We start from the raw sequence: 21767 nt of genomic DNA on the forward strand, positions 1-21767 counted from the left end.
TAAAGAATATTTTTTCAAGGACCTTCAGTTCAAGAAACGTGGATTTTTAAAGAATATTTTTCAAGGACCTTCAGTTCAAGAAACGTGGATTTTTAAAGAATATTTTTCAAGGACCTTCTGTTCAAGAAACGTGGATTTTTAAAGAATATTTTTTCAAGGACCTTCAGTTCAAGAAACTTGGATTTTTAAAGAATATTTTTTCAAGGACCTTCAGTTCAAGAAACGTGGATTTTTAAAGAATATTTTTTCAAGGACCTTCAGTTCAAGAAACGTGGATTTTTAAAGAATATTTTTTCAAGGACCTTCAGTTCAAGAAACGTGGATTTTTAAAGAATATTTTTTCAAGGACCTCCAGTTCAAGAAACGTGGATTTTTAAAGAATATTTTTTCAAGGACCTTCAGTTCAAGAAACGTGGATTTTTAAAGAATATTTTTTCAAGGACCTTCAGTTCAAGAAACGTGGATTTTTAAAGAATATTTTTTCAAGGACCTTCAGTTCAAGAAACGTGGATTTTTAAAGAATATTTTTTCAAGGACCTTCAGTTCAAGAAACGTGGATTTTTAAAGAATATTTTTTCAAGGACCTTCAGTTCAAGAAACGTGGATTTTTAAAGAATATTTTTTCAAGGACCTTCAGTTCAAGAAACGTGGATTTTTAAAGAATATTTTTTCAAGGACCTTCAGTTCAAGAAACGTGGATTTTTAAAGAATATTTTTTCAAGGACCTTCAGTTCAAGAAACGTGGATTTTTAAAGAATGTTTTTTCAAGGACCTTCAGTTCAAGAAACGTGGATTTTTAAAGAATATTCTTTAAAAATCCACGTTTCTTGAACTGAAGGTCCTTGAAAAAATATTCTTTAAAAATCCACGTTCTTGAACTGAAGGTCCTTGAAAAAATATTCTTTAAAAATCCACAAGAAACGTGGATTTTTAAAGAATATTTTTTCAAGGACCTTCAGTTCAAGAAACGTGGATTTTTAAAGAATATTTTTCAAGGACCTTCAGTTCAAGAAAAGTGGATTTTTAAAGAATATTTTTTCAAGGACCTTCAGTTCAAGAAACGTGGATTTTTAAAGAATATTTTTTCAAGGACCTTCAGTTCAAGAAACGTGGATTTTTAAGAATATTTTTTCAAGGACCTTCAGTTCAAGAAACGTCGATTTTTAAAGAATATTTTTTCAAGGACCTTCAGTTCAAGAAACGTGGATTTTTAAAGAATATTTTTTCAAGGACCTTCAGTTCAAGAAACGTGGATTTTTAAAGAATATTTTTTCAAGGACCTTCAGTTCAAGAAACGTCGATTTTTAAAGAATATTTTTTCAAGGACCTTCAGTCAAGAAACGTGGATTTTTAAAGAATATTTTTTCAAGGACCTTCAGTTCAAGAAACGTGGATTTTTAAAGAATATTTTTTCAAGGACCTTCAGTTCAAGAAACGTCGATTTTTAAAGAATATTTTTTCAAGGACCTTCAGTTCAAGAAACGTGGATTTTTAAAGAATATTTTTTCAAGGACCTTCAGTTCAAGAAACGTCGATTTTTAAAGAATATTTTTTCAAGGACCTTCAGTTCAAGAAACGTGGATTTTTAAAGAATATTTTTTCAAGGACCTTCAGTTCAAGAAACGTGGATTTTTAAAGAATATTTTTCAAGGACCTTCAGTTCAAGAAACGTGGATTTTTAAAGAATATTTTTTCAAGGACCTTCAGTTCAAGAAACGTGGATTTTTAAAGAATATTTTTTCAAGGACCTTCAGTTCAAGAAACGTGGATTTTTAAAGAATATTTTTTCAAGGACCTTCAGTTCAAGAAACGTGGATTTTTAAAGAATATTTTTTCAAGGACCTTCAGTTCAAGAAACGTGGATTTTTAAAGAATATTTTTTCAAGGACCTTCAGTTCAAGAAACGTGGATTTTTAAAGAATATTTTTTCAAGGACCTTCAGTTCAAGAACGTGGATTTTTAAAGAATATTTTTTCAAGGACCTTCAGTTCAAGAAACGTGGATTTTAAAGAATATTTTTTCAAGGACCTTCAGTTCAAGAAACGTGGATTTTTAAAGAATATTTTTTCAAGGACCTTCAGTTCAAGAAACGTGGATTTTAAAGAATATTTTTTCAAGGACCTTCAGTTCAAGAAACGTGGATTTTTAAAGAATATTTTTTCAAGGACCTTCAGTTCAAGAAACGTGGATTTTTAAAGAATATTTTTTCAAGGACCTTCAGTTCAAGAAACCGTGGATTTTTAAAGAATATTTTTTCAAGGACCTTCAGTTCAAGAAACGTGGATTTTTAAAGAATATTTTTTCAAGGACCTTCAGTTCAAGAAACGTGGATTTTTAAAGAATATTTTTTCAAGGACCTTCAGTTCAAGAAACGTGGATTTTTAAAGAATATTTTTTCAAGGACCTTCAGTTCAAGAAACGTGGATTTTTAAAGAATATTTTTTCAAGGACCTTCAGTTCAAGAAACGTGGATTTTTAAAGAATATTTTTTCAAGGACCTTCAGTTCAAGAAACGTGGATTTTTAAAGAATATTTTTTCAAGGACCTTCAGTTCAAGAAACGTGGATTTTTAAAGAATATTTTTTCAAGGACCTTCAGTTCAAGAAACGTGGATTTTTAAAGAATATTTTTCAAGGACCTTCAGTTCAAGAAACGTGGATTTTTAAAGAATATTTTTTCAAGGACCTTCAGTTCAAGAAACGTGGATTTTTAAAGAATATTTTTTCAAGGACCTTCAGTTCAAGAAACGTGGATTTTTAAAGAATATTTTTCAAGGACCTTCAGTTCAAGAAACGTGGATTTTTAAAGAATATTTTTTCAAGGACCTTCAGTTCAAGAAACGTGGATTTTTAAAGATATTTTTTCAAGGACCTTCAGTTCAAGAAACGTGGATTTTTAAAGAATATTTTTTCAAGGACCTTCAGTTCAAGAAACGTGGATTTTTAAAGAATATTTTTTCAAGGACCTTCAGTTCAAGAAACGTGGATTTTTAAAGAATATTTTTTCAAGGACCTTCAGTTCAAGAAACGTGGATTTTTAAAGAATATTTTTTCAAGGACCTTCAGTTCAAGAAACGTGGATTTTAAAGAATATTTTTTCAAGGACCTTCAGTTCAAGAAACGTGGATTTTTAAAGAATATTTTTTCAAGGACCTTCAGTTCAAGAAACGTGGATTTTTAAAGAATATTTTTTCAAGGACCTTCAGTTCAAGAAACGTGGATTTTTAAAGAATATTTTTCAAGGACCTTCAGTTCAAGAAACGTGGATTTTTAAAGAATATTTTTTCAAGGACCTTCAGTTCAAGAAACGTGGATTTTTAAAGAATATTTTTTCAAGGACCTTCAGTTCAAGAAACGTGGATTTTTAAAGAATATTTTTTCAAGGACCTTCAGTTCAAGAAACGTGGATTTTTAAAGAATATTTTTCAAGGACCTTCAGTTCAAGAAACGTGGATTTTTAAAGAATATTTTTTCAAGGACCTTCAGTTCAAGAAACGTGGATTTTTAAAGAATATTTTTTCAAGGACCTTCAGTTCAAGAAACGTGGATTTTTAAAGAATATTTTTTCAAGGACCTTCAGTTCAAGAAACGTGGATTTTTAAAGAATATTTTTTCAAGGACCTTCAGTTCAAGAAACGTGGATTTTTAAAGAATATTTTTTCAAGGACCTTCAGTTCAAGAAACGTGGATTTTTAAAGAATATTTTTTCAAGGACCTTCAGTTCAAGAAACGTGGATTTTTAAAGAATATTTTTCAAGGACCTTCAGTTCAAGAAACGTGGATTTTTAAAGAATATTTTTTCAAGGACCTTCAGTTCAAGAAACGTGGATTTTTAAAGAATATTTTTTCAAGGACCTTCAGTTCAAGAAACGTGGATTTTTAAAGAATATTTTTTCAAGGACCTCAGTTCAAGAAACGTGGATTTTTAAAGAATATTTTTTCAAGGACCTTCAGTTCAAGAAACGTGGATTTTTAAAGAATATTTTTTCAAGGACCTTCAGTTCAAGAAACGTGGATTTTTAAAGAATATTTTTCAAGGACCTTCAGTTCAAGAAACGTGGATTTTTAAAGAATATTTTTTCAAGGACCTTCAGTTCAAGAAACGTGGATTTTTAAAGAATATTTTTTCAAGGACCTTCAGTTCAAGAAACGTGGATTTTTAAAGAATATTTTTTCAAGGACCTTCAGTTCAAGAAACGTGGATTTTTAAAGAATATTTTTCAAGGACCTTCAGTTCAAGAAACGTGGATTTTTAAAGAATATTTTTTCAAGGACCTTCAGTTCAAGAAACGTGGATTTTTAAAGAATATTTTTTCAAGGACCTTCAGTTCAAGAAACGTGGATTTTTAAAGAATATTTTTTCAAGGACCTTCAGTTCAAGAAACGTGGATTTTTAAAGAATATTTTTCAAGGACCTTCAGTTCAAGAAACGTGGATTTTTAAAGAATATTTTTTCAAGGACCTTCAGTTCAAGAAACGTGGATTTTTAAAGAATATTTTTTCAAGGACCTTCAGTTCAAGAAACGTGGATTTTTAAAGAATATTTTTTCAAGGACCTTCAGTTCAAGAAACGTGGATTTTTAAAGAATATTTTTTCAAGGACCTTCAGTTCAAGAAACGTGGATTTTTAAAGAATATTTTTTCAAGGACCTTCAGTTCAAGAAACGTGGATTTTTAAAGAATATTTTTTCAAGGACCTTCAGTTCAAGAACGTGGATTTTTAAAGAATATTTTTTCAAGGACCTTCAGTTCAAGAAACGTGGATTTTTAAAGAATATTTTTCAAGGACCTTCAGTTCAAGAAACGTGGATTTTTAAAGAATATTTTTTCAAGGACCTTCAGTTCAAGAAACGTGGATTTTTAAAGAATATTTTTTCAAGGACCTTCAGTTCAAGAAACGTGGATTTTTAAAGAATATTTTTTCAAGGACCTTCAGTTCAAGAAACGTGGATTTTTAAAGAATATTTTTTCAAGGACCTTCAGTTCAAGAAACGTGGATTTTTAAAGAATATTTTTTCAAGGACCTTCAGTTCAAGAAACGTGGATTTTTAAAGAATATTTTTTCAAGGACCTTCAGTTCAAGAAACGTGGATTTTTAAAGAATATTTTTTCAAGGACCTTCAGTTCAAGAAACGTGGATTTTTAAAGAATATTTTTTCAAGGACCTTCAGTTCAAGAAACGTGGATTTTTAAAGAATATTTTTTCAAGGACCTTCAGTTCAAGAAACGTGGATTTTTAAAGAATATTTTTTCAAGGACCTTCAGTTCAGAAACGTGGATTTTTAAAGAATATTTTTCAAGGACCTTCAGTTCAAGAAACGTGGATTTTAAAGAATATTTTTCAAGGACCTTCAGTTCAAGAAACGTGGATTTTTAAAGAATATTTTTTCAAGGACCTTCAGTTCAAGAAACGTGGATTTTTAAAGAATATTTTTTCAAGGACCTTCAGTTCAAGAAACGTGGATTTTTAAAGAATATTTTTTCAAGGACCTTAAGTTCAAGAAACGTGGATTTTTAAAGAATATTTTGTCAAGGACCTTCAGTTCAAGAAACGTGTATTTTTAAAGAATATTTTGTCAAGGACCTTCAGTTCAAGAAACGTGTATTTTTAAAGAATATTTTGTCAAGGACCTTCAGTTCAAGAAACATGGATTTTAAAATAATATTTTTTCAAGGACCTTCAGTTCAAGAAACGTAGATTTTTAAAGAATATTTTTTCAAGGACCTTCAGTTCAAGAAACGTGGATTTTTAAAGAATATTTTTTCAAGGACCTTAAGTTCAAGAAACGTGGATTTTTAAAGAATATTTTGTCAAGGACCTTCAGTTCAAGAAACGTGTATTTTTAAAGAATATTTTGTCAAGGACCTTCAGTTCAAGAAACGTGTATTTTTAAAGAATATTTTGTCAAGGACCTTCAGTTCAAGAAACATGGATTTTAAAATAATATTTTTTCAAGGACCTTCAGTTCAAGAAACGTAGATTTTTAAAGAATATTTTTTCAAGGACCTTCAGTTCAAGAAACGTGGATTTTTAAAGAATATTTTTTCAAGGACCTTCAGTTCAAGAAACGTGGATTTTTAAAGAATATTTTTTCAAGGACCTTCAGTTCAAGAAAAGTGGATTTTTAAAGAATATTTTTTCAAGGACCTTCAGTTCAAGAACGTGGGTTTTTAAAGAATATTTTTTCAAGGACCTTCAGTTCAAGAAACGTGGATTTTTAAAGAATATTTTTCAAGAACCTTCAGTTCAAGAAACGTGGATTTTTAAAGAATATTTTTTCAAGGACCTTCAGTTCAAGAAACGTGGATTTATAAAGAATATTTTTTCAAGAACCTTCAGTTCAAGAAACGTGGATTTTTAAAGAATATTTTTTCAAGGACCTTCAGTTCAAGAAACGTGGATTTTTAAAGAATATTTTTTCAAGGACCTTCAGTTCAAGAAACGTGGATTTTTAAAGAATATTTTTTCAAGGACCTTCAGTTCAAGAAACGTGGATTTTTAAAGAATATTTTTTCAAGGACCTTCAGTTCAAGAAACGTGGATTTTTAAAGAATATTTTTTCAAGGACCTTCAGTTCAAGAAACGTGGATTTTTAAAGAATATTTTTTCAAGGACCTTCAGTTCAAGAAACGTGGATTTTTAAAGAATATTTTTTCAAGGACCTTCATTTCAAGAAACGTGGATTTTTAAAGAATATTTTTTCAAGGACCTTCAGTTCAAGAAACGTGGATTTTTAAAGAATATTTTTTCAAGGACCTTCAGTTCAAGAAACGTGGATTTTTAAAGAATATTTTTTCAAGGACCTTCAGTTCAAGAAACGTGGATTTTTAAAGAATATTTTTTCAAGGACCTTCAGTTCAAGAAACGTGGATTTTTATAGAATATTTTTTCAAGGACCTTCAGTTCAAGAAACGTGGATTTTAAATAATATTTTTTCAAGGACCTTCAGTTCAAGAAACGTGGATTTTTAAATAATATTTTTTCAAGGACCTTCAGTTCAAAAAACGTGGATTTTTAAAGAATATTTTTTCAAGGACCTCCAGTTCAAGAAACGTGGATTTTTAAAGAATATTTTTTCAAGGACCTTCAGTTCAAGAAACGTGGATTTTTAAAGAATATTTTTTCAAGGACCTTCAGTTCAAGAAACGTGGATTTTTTTGAAAATATTTTTTCAAGGACCTTCAGTTCAAGAAACGTGGATTTTTATAGAATATTTTTTCAAGGACCTTCAGTTCAAGAAACGTGGATTTTTAAAGAATATTTTTTCAAGGACCTTCAGTTCAAGAAACGTGGATTTTTAAAGAATATTTTTTCAAGGACCTTAGTAGTGTGCTTATGGGGATGTTGGGAATTCACCACGATTTATCACGGCAAATTCTATTGGGGATGTTGATTTGGGTAAATTCACCACGGTGAATTTTAATGGGGATGTTGTCTTGGGAATTGTACCACGGCAAATTCTATTGGGGATGTTGATTTGGGTAAATTCACCACGGTGAATTTTAATGGGGATGTTGTCTTGGGAATTGTACCACGGCAAATTCTATTGGGGATGTTGATTGGGGGAAATTCAGCACGGTGAAATATATTGGGGATGTTGTCTTTTGAAATGTACCACGGTGAAATATATTGGGGATGTTGTCTTTTGAAATGTACCACGGTGAATTATATTGGGGATGTTGTCGTTTGAATTGTACCACGGCAAATTATATTGGGGATGTTGTCTTTTGAATTGTACCACGTCAAATTTTATTGGGGCTGTTGGCGTTGGTGTTGCTAGTTTTAATATGAACTACTAGATGGCGCTAAGTTTAGCGCAGACACAATCCAAAACTGTGTATGGGATGGTGAAATTTCAAGTTTTAATATTCACCACTAGCAGAGACACCCTCCGAAAAAAAAAAATGTATTATGATCATATCGAGTGGGACTAAAGAGATTCACCATGTGAGAAGTGAATATAAGTAAGAGGTAAGTATCGAAGAAAATCATTTTATCTAGATGGCTCTCAGAATGCTTTTATATAGTCAACATGTTGATTACTGCAGTCAAATGTGCTTATTAATTTATTTGAAAACATATATTTCAAGAAATCGACTTCAATAAATGTGATATATTATAGAAGAGTTTCAATTGACAAATATGCTGCAATTATTGATATTTCAGGGGTTTTAAGAAAAACGATAACGAAGTCGAGTGGGTTGAACACGAAAATCAGCATGTTGGCTATGCAAAACATGATGAGATAAAAAGACAAAACTAACTTTTCGTTGTACTTGTTTTAATTTGTCTATAATTTTAGCGACTCAAAAATGTTCAGTTATTCCCATCGAAACGATATAGGCGACATCTAACGGTGAGTTCCATCCATACTATCCATAAATTATGTTGTAGCATAGACACACTCCAAAACTATTGAAATATGATCATATCGAATGGGGCTAGAGAGATCCACCATATGAGAAGTGAATATAGCAGAGACAAATTTGGTTAGTATCATAGTCAACAAGAAGATGTGTGTTCTATTATTTTGTCCAGATGGCTCTCCAGTCATTTCCCTCGAAACGATATAGGCGACATCTAACCACCAATTAATGTTGTAGCATATACACACTAAAAAAATGCTGCTGTAGCCAATCAAAGCAAATTCTTCTTGTGTGGACAGGCATTTTGATACATTATATCGATCGCTTTTTGATAGTTTTGTCGATGAAGAATTTGTTTACATTATGTAGCAATTTGAGAGAATTGAAACTGAAAGAGTTTCATGACAAACCCTGCATCAATTCGGTATTGAAGATTGAAGGGATTTGAAGAAGGAAACACCATTGTTTACATTAACTAACAATTGGATTTCTGTGAAATGGATATGAGAATTTGGGGGGAAGCGTTGTTGCAGAGTTTCATGACAAATTCTGCTTCAATCACAGAATTTCTATTTGTTTACAAAATGTAGTCAATAATGTATTGATTGGATTGGAAGAAATTTCAGTACTCAACAAGTCACAGATTAATAAGCATCGTTTCTTAATATTCTTAAAAAAGTTTTTATAATGTCTCAAAAAATTTGTTGGTCATGCAGCCTTTATTACAAGGAAAAAAATGAATTTGTGAAACATATGAAAAAGCATTGTATGTTTTGTGATGTTTTATGTGAAAGTGTAAACGATTTAGAATTGCACTTAGAGAACCATCATGGAGATGAGCATGTAATGAAACAAAATCGAGATCAACAACAAGAAAAACTAAAGCAGCAGCATGAAAATAAATCAGCTGTGAAGGTGGAAAAGTTTTGTGGTGATTGTGATAAAATTGTGAATAATATACGATCACACGTTCGTAGCGAAGAACATCGATCCACCGTGAGAAAAAATCTGGATTCTGACATAAAAATTGTTAAAAGTGCATTTAACAAAAATATACTCAGCTATGAGATACAAAACAATAAAGACATTTTGTACCCGATCGATTTTCTTAATGCTTCAAAAGAATTAATAATTAAAACCTTGAAAAATGAGTTAAACGGTAAAACGCTCATAAAATTTAATATGGAACTCCAAGGACTGTATGTGAAACCAAACAATGAAAAAGATGGACCTTCAACTTCCAAAGAGTTAACTATTGAAAATATATTTAATCATATTTCAAAAACAACGCTATTAACCCTGGGAGATGATTTGGAAGAGGTCGTTTTCAACCACTGTGTGGAAATTATAGCTAAATCAGAAGAGTTCCAAGAAAGAGGCTCTAATTGGGCCCTGGAGAAACTTTTAAAACTTGACATAAATGTGTTGAGAGCCAACTTAACACGTGGCTCACATTATATTCCAACTCCGAAATCATTAAGCAACAAGAAGGGTGCGTGCCTTAACATCAAAAACTATGATGACTTTTGTTTTAAGTGGTGTATGGTTGTTGCATTGGGGGAAACTGCATATGGAGATCCGAGTATAACCTCTTCATATAACGTAGACATACACCAAGATGTCATTATTCTGCAGTCTGGAATATCGCTAAATTTCGAACAATTAAATTTCCCATTGGGTCTTAAATATATAAAAAAATTTGAAATGAACAACCCAGAGATTAGCGTAAATGTTTTCGGTTATGAAAACAAGTCGGTCGTTGGTCCATATTACTTAACAAAGGAGACGAAAAGCAATCACATTAATTTAATATTGCTGCACAACGAAGAAAATTTCCATTACATTTTGGTTATGGATATGTCTTGGTAATTATAAACAAAACTTATCAATCAAAACCATATCATAATAATCATGTATTTGTTCTTTTTTTTTCAGTCTTATGCGGTCTCAATTCACAAGTCATAAGGAGAAAGGTTACTTTTGTTTTGGATGCCTGCAATGTTTCCACGATGAAAATAAATGTATGACTCACAAAAAGCAGTGTGGAAAAGTAGTCTGTGCCCTGCCGAACAAAAAAGAAGCCGTACTAAAGTTCGTCAATCACAAGAAAAAGGATAAGGTGCCTTTCGTTATTTATGCTGACTCCGAAAGTGTACTGGAAGACGTGCAGGAAGATGAGAACAATGGGGCGAGTAAAAAAACGGAAAAGGTAAAGAAGCATATTCCATGTGCTTTTAGTTATTTTATTAAATGTAGTTTTAATGAAAATTTAAATAAGTTATTTATATATAGTGGTCCCGACGCAGCAAATGTTTTTCTGAAAGAACTAATTCAGGATTGTAAATTTTTGTATGATAGTTACCTAACCAAAACGAAACCTATGAATACTCTAACCCCCGAAGAAGAGACAGCCTTTCTTAGGGATATCAATTGTCGTATATGTGGCGACATTTTAGGTAACGATAGGGTGAAAGATCATTGTCACTTAACGGGGCAATATCGAGGTGCGGTACATAACCATTGCAATCTGCAATATCATCTACCTAAATTTATTCCAATATATTTCCACAATTTTTCTTCGTACGACTGTCACCTCTTCTTTAAAGAGTTAGTTGAATTTGGAGGTGAAATAAGAGTCATACCTCAAAACAAAGAAAAATATATTTCAATGTCTTATTTCATTAATATGGATAACGAGTCAACCGACTCTAGTTCTTTAAAAAGTACAGTTGTTGTAGGAGAAGAAGAAGATTCGAGTGAGGAAGATGATGAGGAATTCCAGCAAGAAGAGGAAAGTGAGGGCAAAAAAGAGAAGAAAAAGAAAATGAATAGATTAGAGCATCGTTTCTTAGATAGTTTTCGATTTATGCCTACTAGTTTGGATAAATTAGCAAGGAATTTATCTCGAGATTCTTTTGTTGCTGTCAGATCTCATTTTCCTGATGATGAATCATTTGAACTTATGACTAGGAAAGGAGTATTTCCCTACGAATATATGTCATCATTTGAAAAATTGAAGGAGAAACAACTTCCCCCTATAGACCAATTTTATAATAAGTTGACCGATACTGAATGCTCGTCAGACGATTATAGGCATGCAACAAATGTTTGGTCACATTTTCGATGTCAAACTATGCAAGACTACATGGATTTGTACTTAAAAGCTGATGTCTTGCTTTTAGCAGACGTATTTGAAAATTTCAGGAGCTTATGTATGCGAATTCACGAACTGGACCCTTGTCAATATCTCACAGCACCATCTCTATCTTGGGATGCAATGCTACTATGTACTAAAGTCGAACTTGAGCTACTCAGAGATATAGACATGTACAATTTCTGCAAAAATGGTATTCGGGGAGGGCTTACCCAGTGCTCAAACAGACACTCGGTAGCAAATAATGAAGATGCTCCCAATTATAATAGTGCCAAACCAGAGGTAAATATCTATTATTTGGATGTAAATAATTTATATGGTACAGTTATGACTGAGTGTCTCCCTGAAAAAGATTTTAGATGGGTGGAGGGTTATGAAATGGAGAAATTCAATGATCCAGCTGTAATATTATCTATTCCTGACAACGCTCCTACTGGTTTTATTTTAGAGGTTGATATTGAATATCCACCGCACCTTCACGACAAACATAACGATTTACCTTTTTTGGCGGAGAAAAAGTGTGTTGAAGGCTCAAAAACTGAAAAACTGATTGCAGATTTTACTGACAAAACATCATACACCATACACTACAAATTACTTAAGCAATCTCTGAAACATGGACTAATTCTTAAGAAAGTCCATAGAGTTTTGGCTTTCACACAAAGCGCTTGGTTAGCTCCTTACATACTGAAGAATAATGAACATAGGGAAAAGGCTGAAAATGCCTTTGAAAAAGATTTTTTTAAATTATTGAATAACTCTTCATTCGGTAAGACAATGGAGAATATCGACAAAAGAAAAACTGTGAAAATTGTGACAATGTGGGTAGATGAGGCAAACCAAAGAAGAAGGAATGTTGCTAGTAAATTAATCTCGAAGCCAAATTTTCACAGCCTTTCGATATTCTCCGAAAATATGGTTGCTATTCAAATTAGGAATGTCAGAGTAAAATATGATAGACCATTGTACTTAGGGTTCTGCATATTAGATTTATCAAAGTGGGTGATGTATGATTTTCTGTATGATTTTCTAAAAGTGAAATTTGGTGAGGATTTTATTCTAAATTATATGGATACAGATTCGTTCATATTAACATTTTACGGACGGAATTTGTATTCCGAATTATCTTTAGATGAAATATTGGCTAGATTTGACACCTCAGGGTTTTCAAAAGAAAATAAATATAAACTTCCTCTAATTAATAAGAAAAAACTTGGCATGATGAAAGATGAGAATGACGGAAAAACAATGGTTGAATTTGTAGGCCTTCGTCCTAAAATGTATGCCATCAATGTAGTTGATAGCGAAGAATTAAAAAAATCTAAGGGAGTTAAAAAGTCGGTCCTAAAAAAGTATACTATAGATAAATATCGAGAATGTCTTTATAACAAAAAGGTTTTTTACGGTACCATGTTTTCGTTTAGGTCAAGGCAGCATACAATATATACAGACAAAATTACTAAAATATCGCTAAGCCATCAAGATGATAAACGATTTATTCTAGAGGATGGTATTCACACCTATGCTTGGGGCCACTATAGATTAAATAACCTTCATGAAACAAATGTAAATAACTCAAATGAATCTGTCTCAATGGACTTGGATTAAAATATAAATTTAATTATGATTTAAGTTTCAATATACAGATAAAAGAGCATAGTAATAATATTAATTTAATTGTCTTTATTCACTACAAATGTCATCATATTAATATTTTCTCGCAACACAAAATGTTTAATTTTTAAGTAAATATAAGTGTATTATATTTTAACTAGTCTTTAACTATTCTTATTATAAAATAAAACAAAATATTTTTGTTTATAAATTTATGTAAATTGCGTTTTATTGAAATATTCTTGCAAAGGTGAGTATAAAATAGATTATACTACTTTTCGTACAATTCCTGTTAATGGAACGTACTCGACCAGACGATCATGTATAATTAAACAGTACGCAGAAGTGTTTTGTGGAATTGGTTTATTGGTTTCAAATTGGATTTTTAAATCGATTGGTCCATTCTTAACAGCTTCGTTTTGATTGCTAATGTCAATAACGGCGATGGGCTTGTCTTTAAAACTTGCATATGTAAGAAGTGGTTGTGGCTCCCTCATGTAATATGATTGTTGAAACTTTGTATACATGTCATATAGTACTGCATAGCCATTTTCTTCGAACTTTACATTCAAATCATCGTAAGGATAGGTTTCAGAGTTCAAGTGAACTTTGATGTTTTTAAGTTCGCAATGTTCCAGCTTGTTGTCTTTTTCAAATATCAAAGCAACATATCGTGGTCTTTCATGATTGACAGACAATTTAACACTCCAACTGTGTTGTCTTCCACCAGCAAAAGTTGGATTAAAGTAGCAGTCCCAGCTGCGGAATGCTAAAGGCAACGCTTTTCCATCCTTAATAGTTTTCAAGAAGCTGATTTTTCTATAGTCTGATAATTGAATGTGTTGTACTTTCCATACAACATTTGTTATGGTGAGTTTAATTTCCTCCGTATCCATGGTTGAATAACACACATTTTTATCGTTGGCACTACGCAAAAGAATCAAGTCATGCTTGCTGTTGCAAATTACTTTATCAAAGTCCTCTGCGAACCCTAGTAGACGGTTTAAGGGTACACAAAAATTAAAGTATCCTACTGATAAATCATTATCAGCTTTCCATCCCGCTTTGCTCATAACCTTACTTTCGGATTCGCTTAGAGAAATCCAATTTTTAATTTCTGTAGTTATTCCTAGATAACGAGTACGATCAATTTCAACACCATTTAGTTCATAGCGAATTTCATCAAACATGTATCCCACACAATTATTTCTCAGTCTTGCATTTTGCGATACTTCTCCCTTGCTATTTTTCAAATTTCCTTCAATGAATAGATAACTCTCCGATGGAAGTATGTAAAGATCCTGATTTTGTATACTTATCCGAATTTCATCATTATTTTTAAATGATTGAATATATGGAACATAGCTGTGGTAGTCTCTCTTTACAATATTCTCATCCGAGAATGGACGCTCATTAATGTTAAGTATTTCAGACATTTGGTTTGACTTTAAGCTTAATAAGTTTTAAAAACTCTTTATTTTCCTTTGAAATTGTAGGTCTTGTCGGTTTGACAACTTTGTGTTGAATGTGTCTTGGTATTTGTTTATGATTGTATTTATTGTAGATAATCATGATTGCATTGGTCTTATATGAATACGTAGCGTGATTTCTTCCTCTCTAAAATTTATAAAGCGACCTTCTTGATCTACTATCTTTATCTCCAGACGACCGATTTCTTTGACGTTCACTGGTAAATAAATGAGATTCATTGGCCTCTCTACCAATTTATATCCCGGAGGAACATTAAGAGCAAATTCATGTAGAATATGCGTTGGCGACCCATTCATGAATGATCCAGTTACAATATTGCAGTGTATTTGTATGGCATTAACCTTTAAAATGTCGACTTGAAGGTTTGAAGTATGTTTTTTCCCAGATTCTAAGATTTTTTCGGTAAAACCAAAAAGCTTGCCTATAGATTTTTCTTTATCAAAGTAAATAGGATCATGAGAAGACATGATTTCTACTTTTAGCGTATTATTATTCGCCTTAATTTCAATGGATCTATTCTCGTGGATAGTTTTATATTCCGTTTCCAAGTAATTCGCAATATCTTGCAATTCATAGGATCCTATAGGTATTTTTATAATATTGTCTCCAATGTGAAAGAGATTGTTATCATTATCCACATTGGGTATTGAATTGTATGATTGGAAATCTATTAGGCAACACTCATAACTACTATTTCCCAATTCAATTGGGGGTAAATATGTTGAATGTAGAATTGGAGATTTACCGGACACAGTAAACGTTCTTGACATTGCAAAATTCTTTGTTGTAATAATTGAAACACAAAATATGCATACGTATATATGGGTTTTTATTTATTTAAATATATGCTTGTATATTGTATATCTACATATTAAGATTATATGATATGATTCTTATCTATCCATGAATTATGTTTGTCTGAGAATCCCAGCCACTTAACCAAGACTTTATTACCTTTTGTTTTTAAAATTTTCTCAACTAAATACGTGTTGGGATATTTTGTGGGTAAAAGTTCTTCTTTGTAGAAACATCCTTGGATGGGATTTCCTTCATAGTCTTCTAATAAATAAGTAGCGGGGTTTGTTATTCTTATTGTTCTTATCTTGAATATTTCCGTAGTCCAATTTGGCGTGTATCCCTTTTCAAATTGATGTTTATATTTGCTAATGCGTACATGATCACCCACACGAAAGTTTTGTCTCCTAAAAATTTTTAAGTGGTTATAAGCAGATTGCAACAATGCCTTCTCATTCGATGAATTTACTTGAATAGGGGCCATTTTTATTGTTCGATGAGGTGTTTTATTGTATTGTTTAACCAATTCTCTATAAACGTCAATCCATAGATAATTCCCATTATAACTGAACTCCTTCCACATTAGCGACTTCAAAGTTCTATTAAAACGCTCAACAATTGAGGCCTTCAATACACTATATGTGGAGTAGTGGTTTATGGAATATTTCTGCATTAGTTTTTTAAAATCTGTGTTGAAAAATTCTTTTCCATCATCGGTTTGCAAATTTTTTGGAATTCTTCCTCTTTGTAAGATTTTTTCAAAAGCCATAGAAACATCCGTTGCCGTTTTTGTTTTAAGGGCTTCACACCATGCGAATTTCGAAAATGTATCGATGACAGTTAACAAAAATCGGAACCCCTTGTTTGCTTTTGAGTAACTGCCCATTTCAACTAAATCTGCTTGCCAGAGATCATCAATACCCTTTGTAATAACCCTTCGTCTAGGAAAGTTTTTTCGTGCTTGATGATGAAGTTCATTTACCAAACCCCGCTTTTCCATTGTTTTATTCGGTATGATATATTAAAGCTGGTGAGTTGAATGGAGCTTGCGATAAGGCTTTAAATATTTCGTTTTGTGAACGTTTGAGTTGTGATATTTCTTCTCTTAGGAAGGTGCACTCTTGAATGAATTTTTTCTTTAAAATTTCTTGAATGTGCTTGATTTGCGTATGTACGTATGCTTGGTTGACCGCATCCGCTCCTTCTGCTGGAGATGCAACATTCCTAATCTTTTTATTTTGCACGTTAAGGTTGTTATCTTCATCAATATTGACTCCCAATAATCTCGAAACATTTTCTCTCACTGCTATTGATTGATTTTTTTGATTGTAATGATGTCCAAACTTGTCAACAGTCATATGTTGTATGCTCCTTGAGAGTATTATTTAATATATTATATTTCCTTCTCGCAGTTCCTCGATAATAGAAACAATTTCATTAGTATGGTTATTGTTTCCGGCTTGTTGTGATGCCAACAACAGCTTTAATCGTTCTATCAATTCGTTGGGATCGTCCCAGTATATATAGTTGGGTTTACCAGGATTTATTGTCAGTAAGCCTTTGCCGCTGTGAGTATCCTCTATTATATTTTTTATTATTTTCTTATATTTTTGTCCCCTGTTGGACTTTGTTCGTCCATTAGATTCATAGTTTATTTTATGCGCATTTGTGTCTAATAATATTGTTTTGTAAATATCGAGTTCTGTATGATCATAGTTCTTGGGGTCTTGATAAAACAACAGTTCAAACAAACCGGGTGTTAATGCCCAATTTTTATTTCCAATCATAATCTTTTCATTGCTTATTTTGAGTGGTTGGTCCCCAAATCTCCATTCTCCATTGTTATCTTTGTGTGGACCATAGACTACATCTAGTTTTTTAATTTTCTTCAAGAATGATAGATTCATAGGTTCCTCATTGTTGGAATAAAATTTGTCGTCGTCTTGTGATGTATTAAAGGAATCGAAATTTTGTGTGTAATCTACTTTATGCTTTAACCCCTCCAATGCATTGGAATCTAACTTAACATCTGGTTTATAATTCTTAAGGGGTGTACTTGTAATAATAGAATCTCTGTACATTTCCATTTTCTCTTTCTTAGGCATAATCATTTTGGAAGTATTTTCAGTTGAAAGCTTTAGTAGTTTGTTTATTGGCTCCGTTATTGGTTTGAAAGTATTTTTCAATTCTGTAGTTTTAGCTTCTTCACCCATTTTAATGCTTTGAAATTTCTTTTTCAAGACATTTCTGGACTTAACAAGCCGTTTCAGCATTTCCTCCTCCATGGCTGTAGGTGCACTAATATAAATTAACATTTGCAAATACTTTAAATAATATTAAGGTTGAATAAATATATGAAAGCCTTTTCTGTATCTTCCAGAGTGAATTTCGTCATCCTTGGAAATCGTTAGAAATCCATACTTTTCCTTCCAGCATTCATGACAAATTTTTTTGAAATCTTCAAAACTAATGTCACATCCGACGTGATCATTAAATATATGTCTTAAATTCAGATCATCTTGTTTAAACACGATTATAAAATTCGCATTATCACGCAATAAATGTTTTGGTATACGTGTGTATGTTTGACACAAATAAAACGAATCAACATTCTTATGTCGCCCCATACTGAAGTAATTTTTAATGTTGTTTTGTTTATCGCATGCAACATCATCAAAAATCATGATTGAGTTTGGCTTTATTTCGTCCGTTTGTATAACATCGTCATTGTTATTAAATGTATACAATCTCATCCCCTTTATAGTGGATATCAGTTTCTTTAGGTACTCATATTTTGTCTGATATAGCGATTTTGAGTAAATGTAAACATTTTCAAATTTTAATCCATTGGGGCTTTCTATCAAACTAAGCATCACATTAGTCTTTCCACAATTTGATGGTCCTACTATTAAGGCTCGTATAGAATCAGGCAGCAAAGTACTATGTCGAGGGGTCTTTCTTTGCATAAAATCCACATTTTTAACAATTATTTTAGCTTGTTGTTCCATTAATCTCATGATTTAAACTAATGAGTTTTAAGAAAACATTCATATTTATAATATAATCAAATATCAATATTTCTTTCGTTCAGCGTCCCGCTAAAAAGTATAAAATGATTGTTTACAACACGAAGCGATTTATTAGAAAGAAACACGTTCAAGGAGGAGGACTGGTAAATAAGTTGATTAACTCTTTACCCGTTGAACTTCATTTACCAGGATATCAATTTTGTGGACCTGGAACAAAGCTAGAAAAACGTATTCAAAGAGGAGATCAAGGTATTAATCCATTAGATGCAGCGTGTAGAGCACACGATATTGCCTATTCACAAAATAAAGATATTGAACAACGTCACATTGCTGATCGTGAACTAACTGAACGGGCTTGGGAGCGAGTAAAATCGAAAAATAGTAACATTGGAGAAAAAATTAGCGCATATCTTGTAACTAACATAATGAAGGCTAAGACAAAGCTAGGCATGGGTAATAAAAACCCCAAACAAATATTGGGTCAACAACTTTTTAAAAACGCTTTAAAAAAAGCTACAAGTTCCCTTAAAAGCAAAAAACCAACTGATATTGATGAAGCCATAAAAATAGCCAGACATGAAATACAAAAGACGTTTCGAGGAAAAAAATCAAAGGTCGCTATACCGCGAGTAATAAGCGTGCCCAAAAGAGGTGGATTTCTTCCTCTCATTCCCATTCTAACTGGATTAGGAGCATTGGGAGCCTTAGCATCGGGTAGTTCAGCAATTACCAATGCCGTTTTAAATGCAAAAAAAGCCAAACAAGAGTTGGATGAACAAACCAGACATAACAAAACAATAGAAGCTATAGCTATGGGTAAAGGTCTCTATCTCAAACCATATAAAAAGGGCTATGGAATTTATGTTGATGAAAATAAAACTCCAAAAAACTAATTAAGCAGCTACCCAAAGGTCCTCTAACCGATGTAAATATTAGTTTTTTTGGGAAAAAATATATACCTCACTTTAGAGGTGTTTATATGCGTGATAATCTACCTAAGAAACCACATCGAATTGAATGTGGTATCATAAATTTGGATGTTAGCAGTGGACCTGGCACGCATTGGGTGGCATATAATAAAATCAATAATAATATCGACTATTACGACAGTTTCGGTAATCTTCAACCCCCGATAGAAGTTTTACGGTATTTGGGACCAGCTATTACATACAATTATAAAAGAGATCAACGATTTCATACATACAATTGTGGACATCTTTGTTTAAAGTTTTTATTGGACATGAACAAAATTTTATAAATACTCCAACATCGATGATATCCCCTCCATTCAAATTCAACTTTCCTAAGAAGATGATTGAAATCAATAGATCGGATATTGCACTGGTTGATTTTCAATATTGCCATGGAAACCACAAGAGTATTTTCGTGAAGGAACTATCATATATGTGTGGTGCTTCTGTTGTTCCACATTATTTTTTGTTTCGTCCACCTTTTAATATAAAAGAACTTACTGGGGAAGCATGCAGAACAAATGCCTACACCAAGACACATGTGAATGGCTTAGATTGGACAGATGGAGAAAAAAATTATAATGATGTCGAGAAAGCTCTTACACCATTGAACAATTATCAATATATTTTTGTTGTTGGACAAGAAAAGAAAATCTTTTTACAGAAATATATTCATTCTACCATTATAAATTTAGAAAATAATATGAAACTTCGAGCTTGCCAAAATTATTTTACAAACTGTCCTATACATTTGGACACTAGATTTAAGTGTGCCGTAAATAATATATTTAAGATATTTGTATTCATTGAACAAAACTGGAAAGAACTTGGCTACATACTAGACGATGAAATTAATAAAGTTAATAAATAAAAACAAGCAACTGTATTATTTGCATAAAACTTTATTTAAAGCATTAAAGGTAATGAAAGTGAACAATAATAAGAAAATGGGTGAACATTTACTCGCTCCACGACCACAAACATCTACACCAATTTCAGAAGGTGTACAATTCCAATTTTTTGAAATAGTTGGGACATTAGTTGTTTCACGCCCTTCCAGTAATGGGCAACGATATGTCAACCTTGAATGCTCAGTAACAGGACAATCAGTTTGATCCCAACTATGAATGTTTACTTTACAAAAATAACATCTGGTAATATCTCCTACTCCAGTATAATAAAGTCCTACTGCAGCCATTGTCTTGGGATCTGGATAATTTAAAGGCCAGCGAGCAAAGGTTTTTAAGCGTTCGTCTTCCTTATTAAGAAGAGACATCTTCCTTTCTAAAGCTTCACTAATAAACTGAAATATTTCTCTGCACACATTAAAATGAAAACAGCTTGCAATTTTTAGTTTCAAACAAAATATTTATTTACTTTTCAGTTTATGTTAAATATGGTTGATAAAAATAATCTGGTTGATCCAAATGTTTTAATTCTAGTTTGTAAAGACTCTTTCCGCTTCCATCTTTCAACACAGTTTTCGTCACAGAATAACCCCCACCAGCTATTTCTTTTATGTATTCATCCGCCAGCGAGAGGAATCTTGACGGCAAATAGAGGATAGCATCATTAATTTTCAGCACAATTCTTTCCCCATATTTTGTATTTGTTCTAAAGGCGCCATGGATGTTGTATTCTTTGTTATCCTCCATTTCTTTCAAAGTTATTATTTTTTATAACTGAAAGAATTGAATAAGTTTATTAAATCTGCGTTCGCCATAATATCACGTTCAATGTTTAATTTTATACTGTGAGCCTTACTTGAAATTGTCTTCTATATAGGAATATTTAACGCGAATTTCACAATATTACAGAGTTACTAGAGTTTTTAATTTTGAGCATAGTTAAGCATGTTCTCATTCATGCTCCAATCTATCGTTGAAGCAGAATTTGTCATGAAACTCTGCAACAACGCTTCCCCCCAAATTCTCATATCCATTTCACAGAAATCCAATTGTTAGTTAATGTAAACAATGGTGTTTCCTTCTTCAAATCCCTTCAATCTTCAATACCGAATTGATGCAGGGTTTGTCATGAAACTCTTTCAGTTTCAATTCTCTCAAATTGCTACATAATGTAAACAAATTCTTCATCGACAAAACTATCAAAAAGCGATCGATATAATGTATCAAAATGCCTGTCCACACAAGAAGAATTTGCTTTGATTGGCTACAGCAGCATTTTTTTAGTGTGTATATGCTACAACATTAATTGGTGGTTAGATGTCGCCTATATCGTTTCGAGGGAAATGACTGGAGAGCCATCTGGACAAAATAATAGAACACACATCTTCTTGTTGACTATGATACTAACCAAATTTGTCTCTGCTATATTCACTTCTCAT

At 32.1% G+C, this 21767-nt stretch overlaps 1 protein-coding gene across 1 annotated transcript; it reads left to right on the plus strand.

Moving 5' to 3' along the window:
* The first annotated feature begins 9088 nt into the window (after nucleotides 1-9088).
* Nucleotides 9089-21305, plus strand: LOC131806272 (uncharacterized). The gene is made up of 4 exons (XM_059130243.1): nucleotides 9089-10231; nucleotides 10302-12522; nucleotides 18512-18902; nucleotides 21238-21305. Exons 1-4 carry the CDS (start codon nucleotides 9120-9122, stop codon nucleotides 21303-21305), a joined length of 3792 nt encoding a protein of 1263 aa, XP_058986226.1. The 5' UTR covers nucleotides 9089-9119.
* The last annotated feature ends 462 nt before the right edge of the window (nucleotides 21306-21767 follow it).

The sequence above is a fragment of the Musca domestica genome, unplaced genomic scaffold (genome assembly GCF_030504385.1).
Source record: "Musca domestica strain aabys unplaced genomic scaffold, Musca_domestica.polishedcontigs.V.1.1 7, whole genome shotgun sequence".
NCBI lineage: Eukaryota > Metazoa > Arthropoda > Insecta > Diptera > Muscidae > Musca > Musca domestica.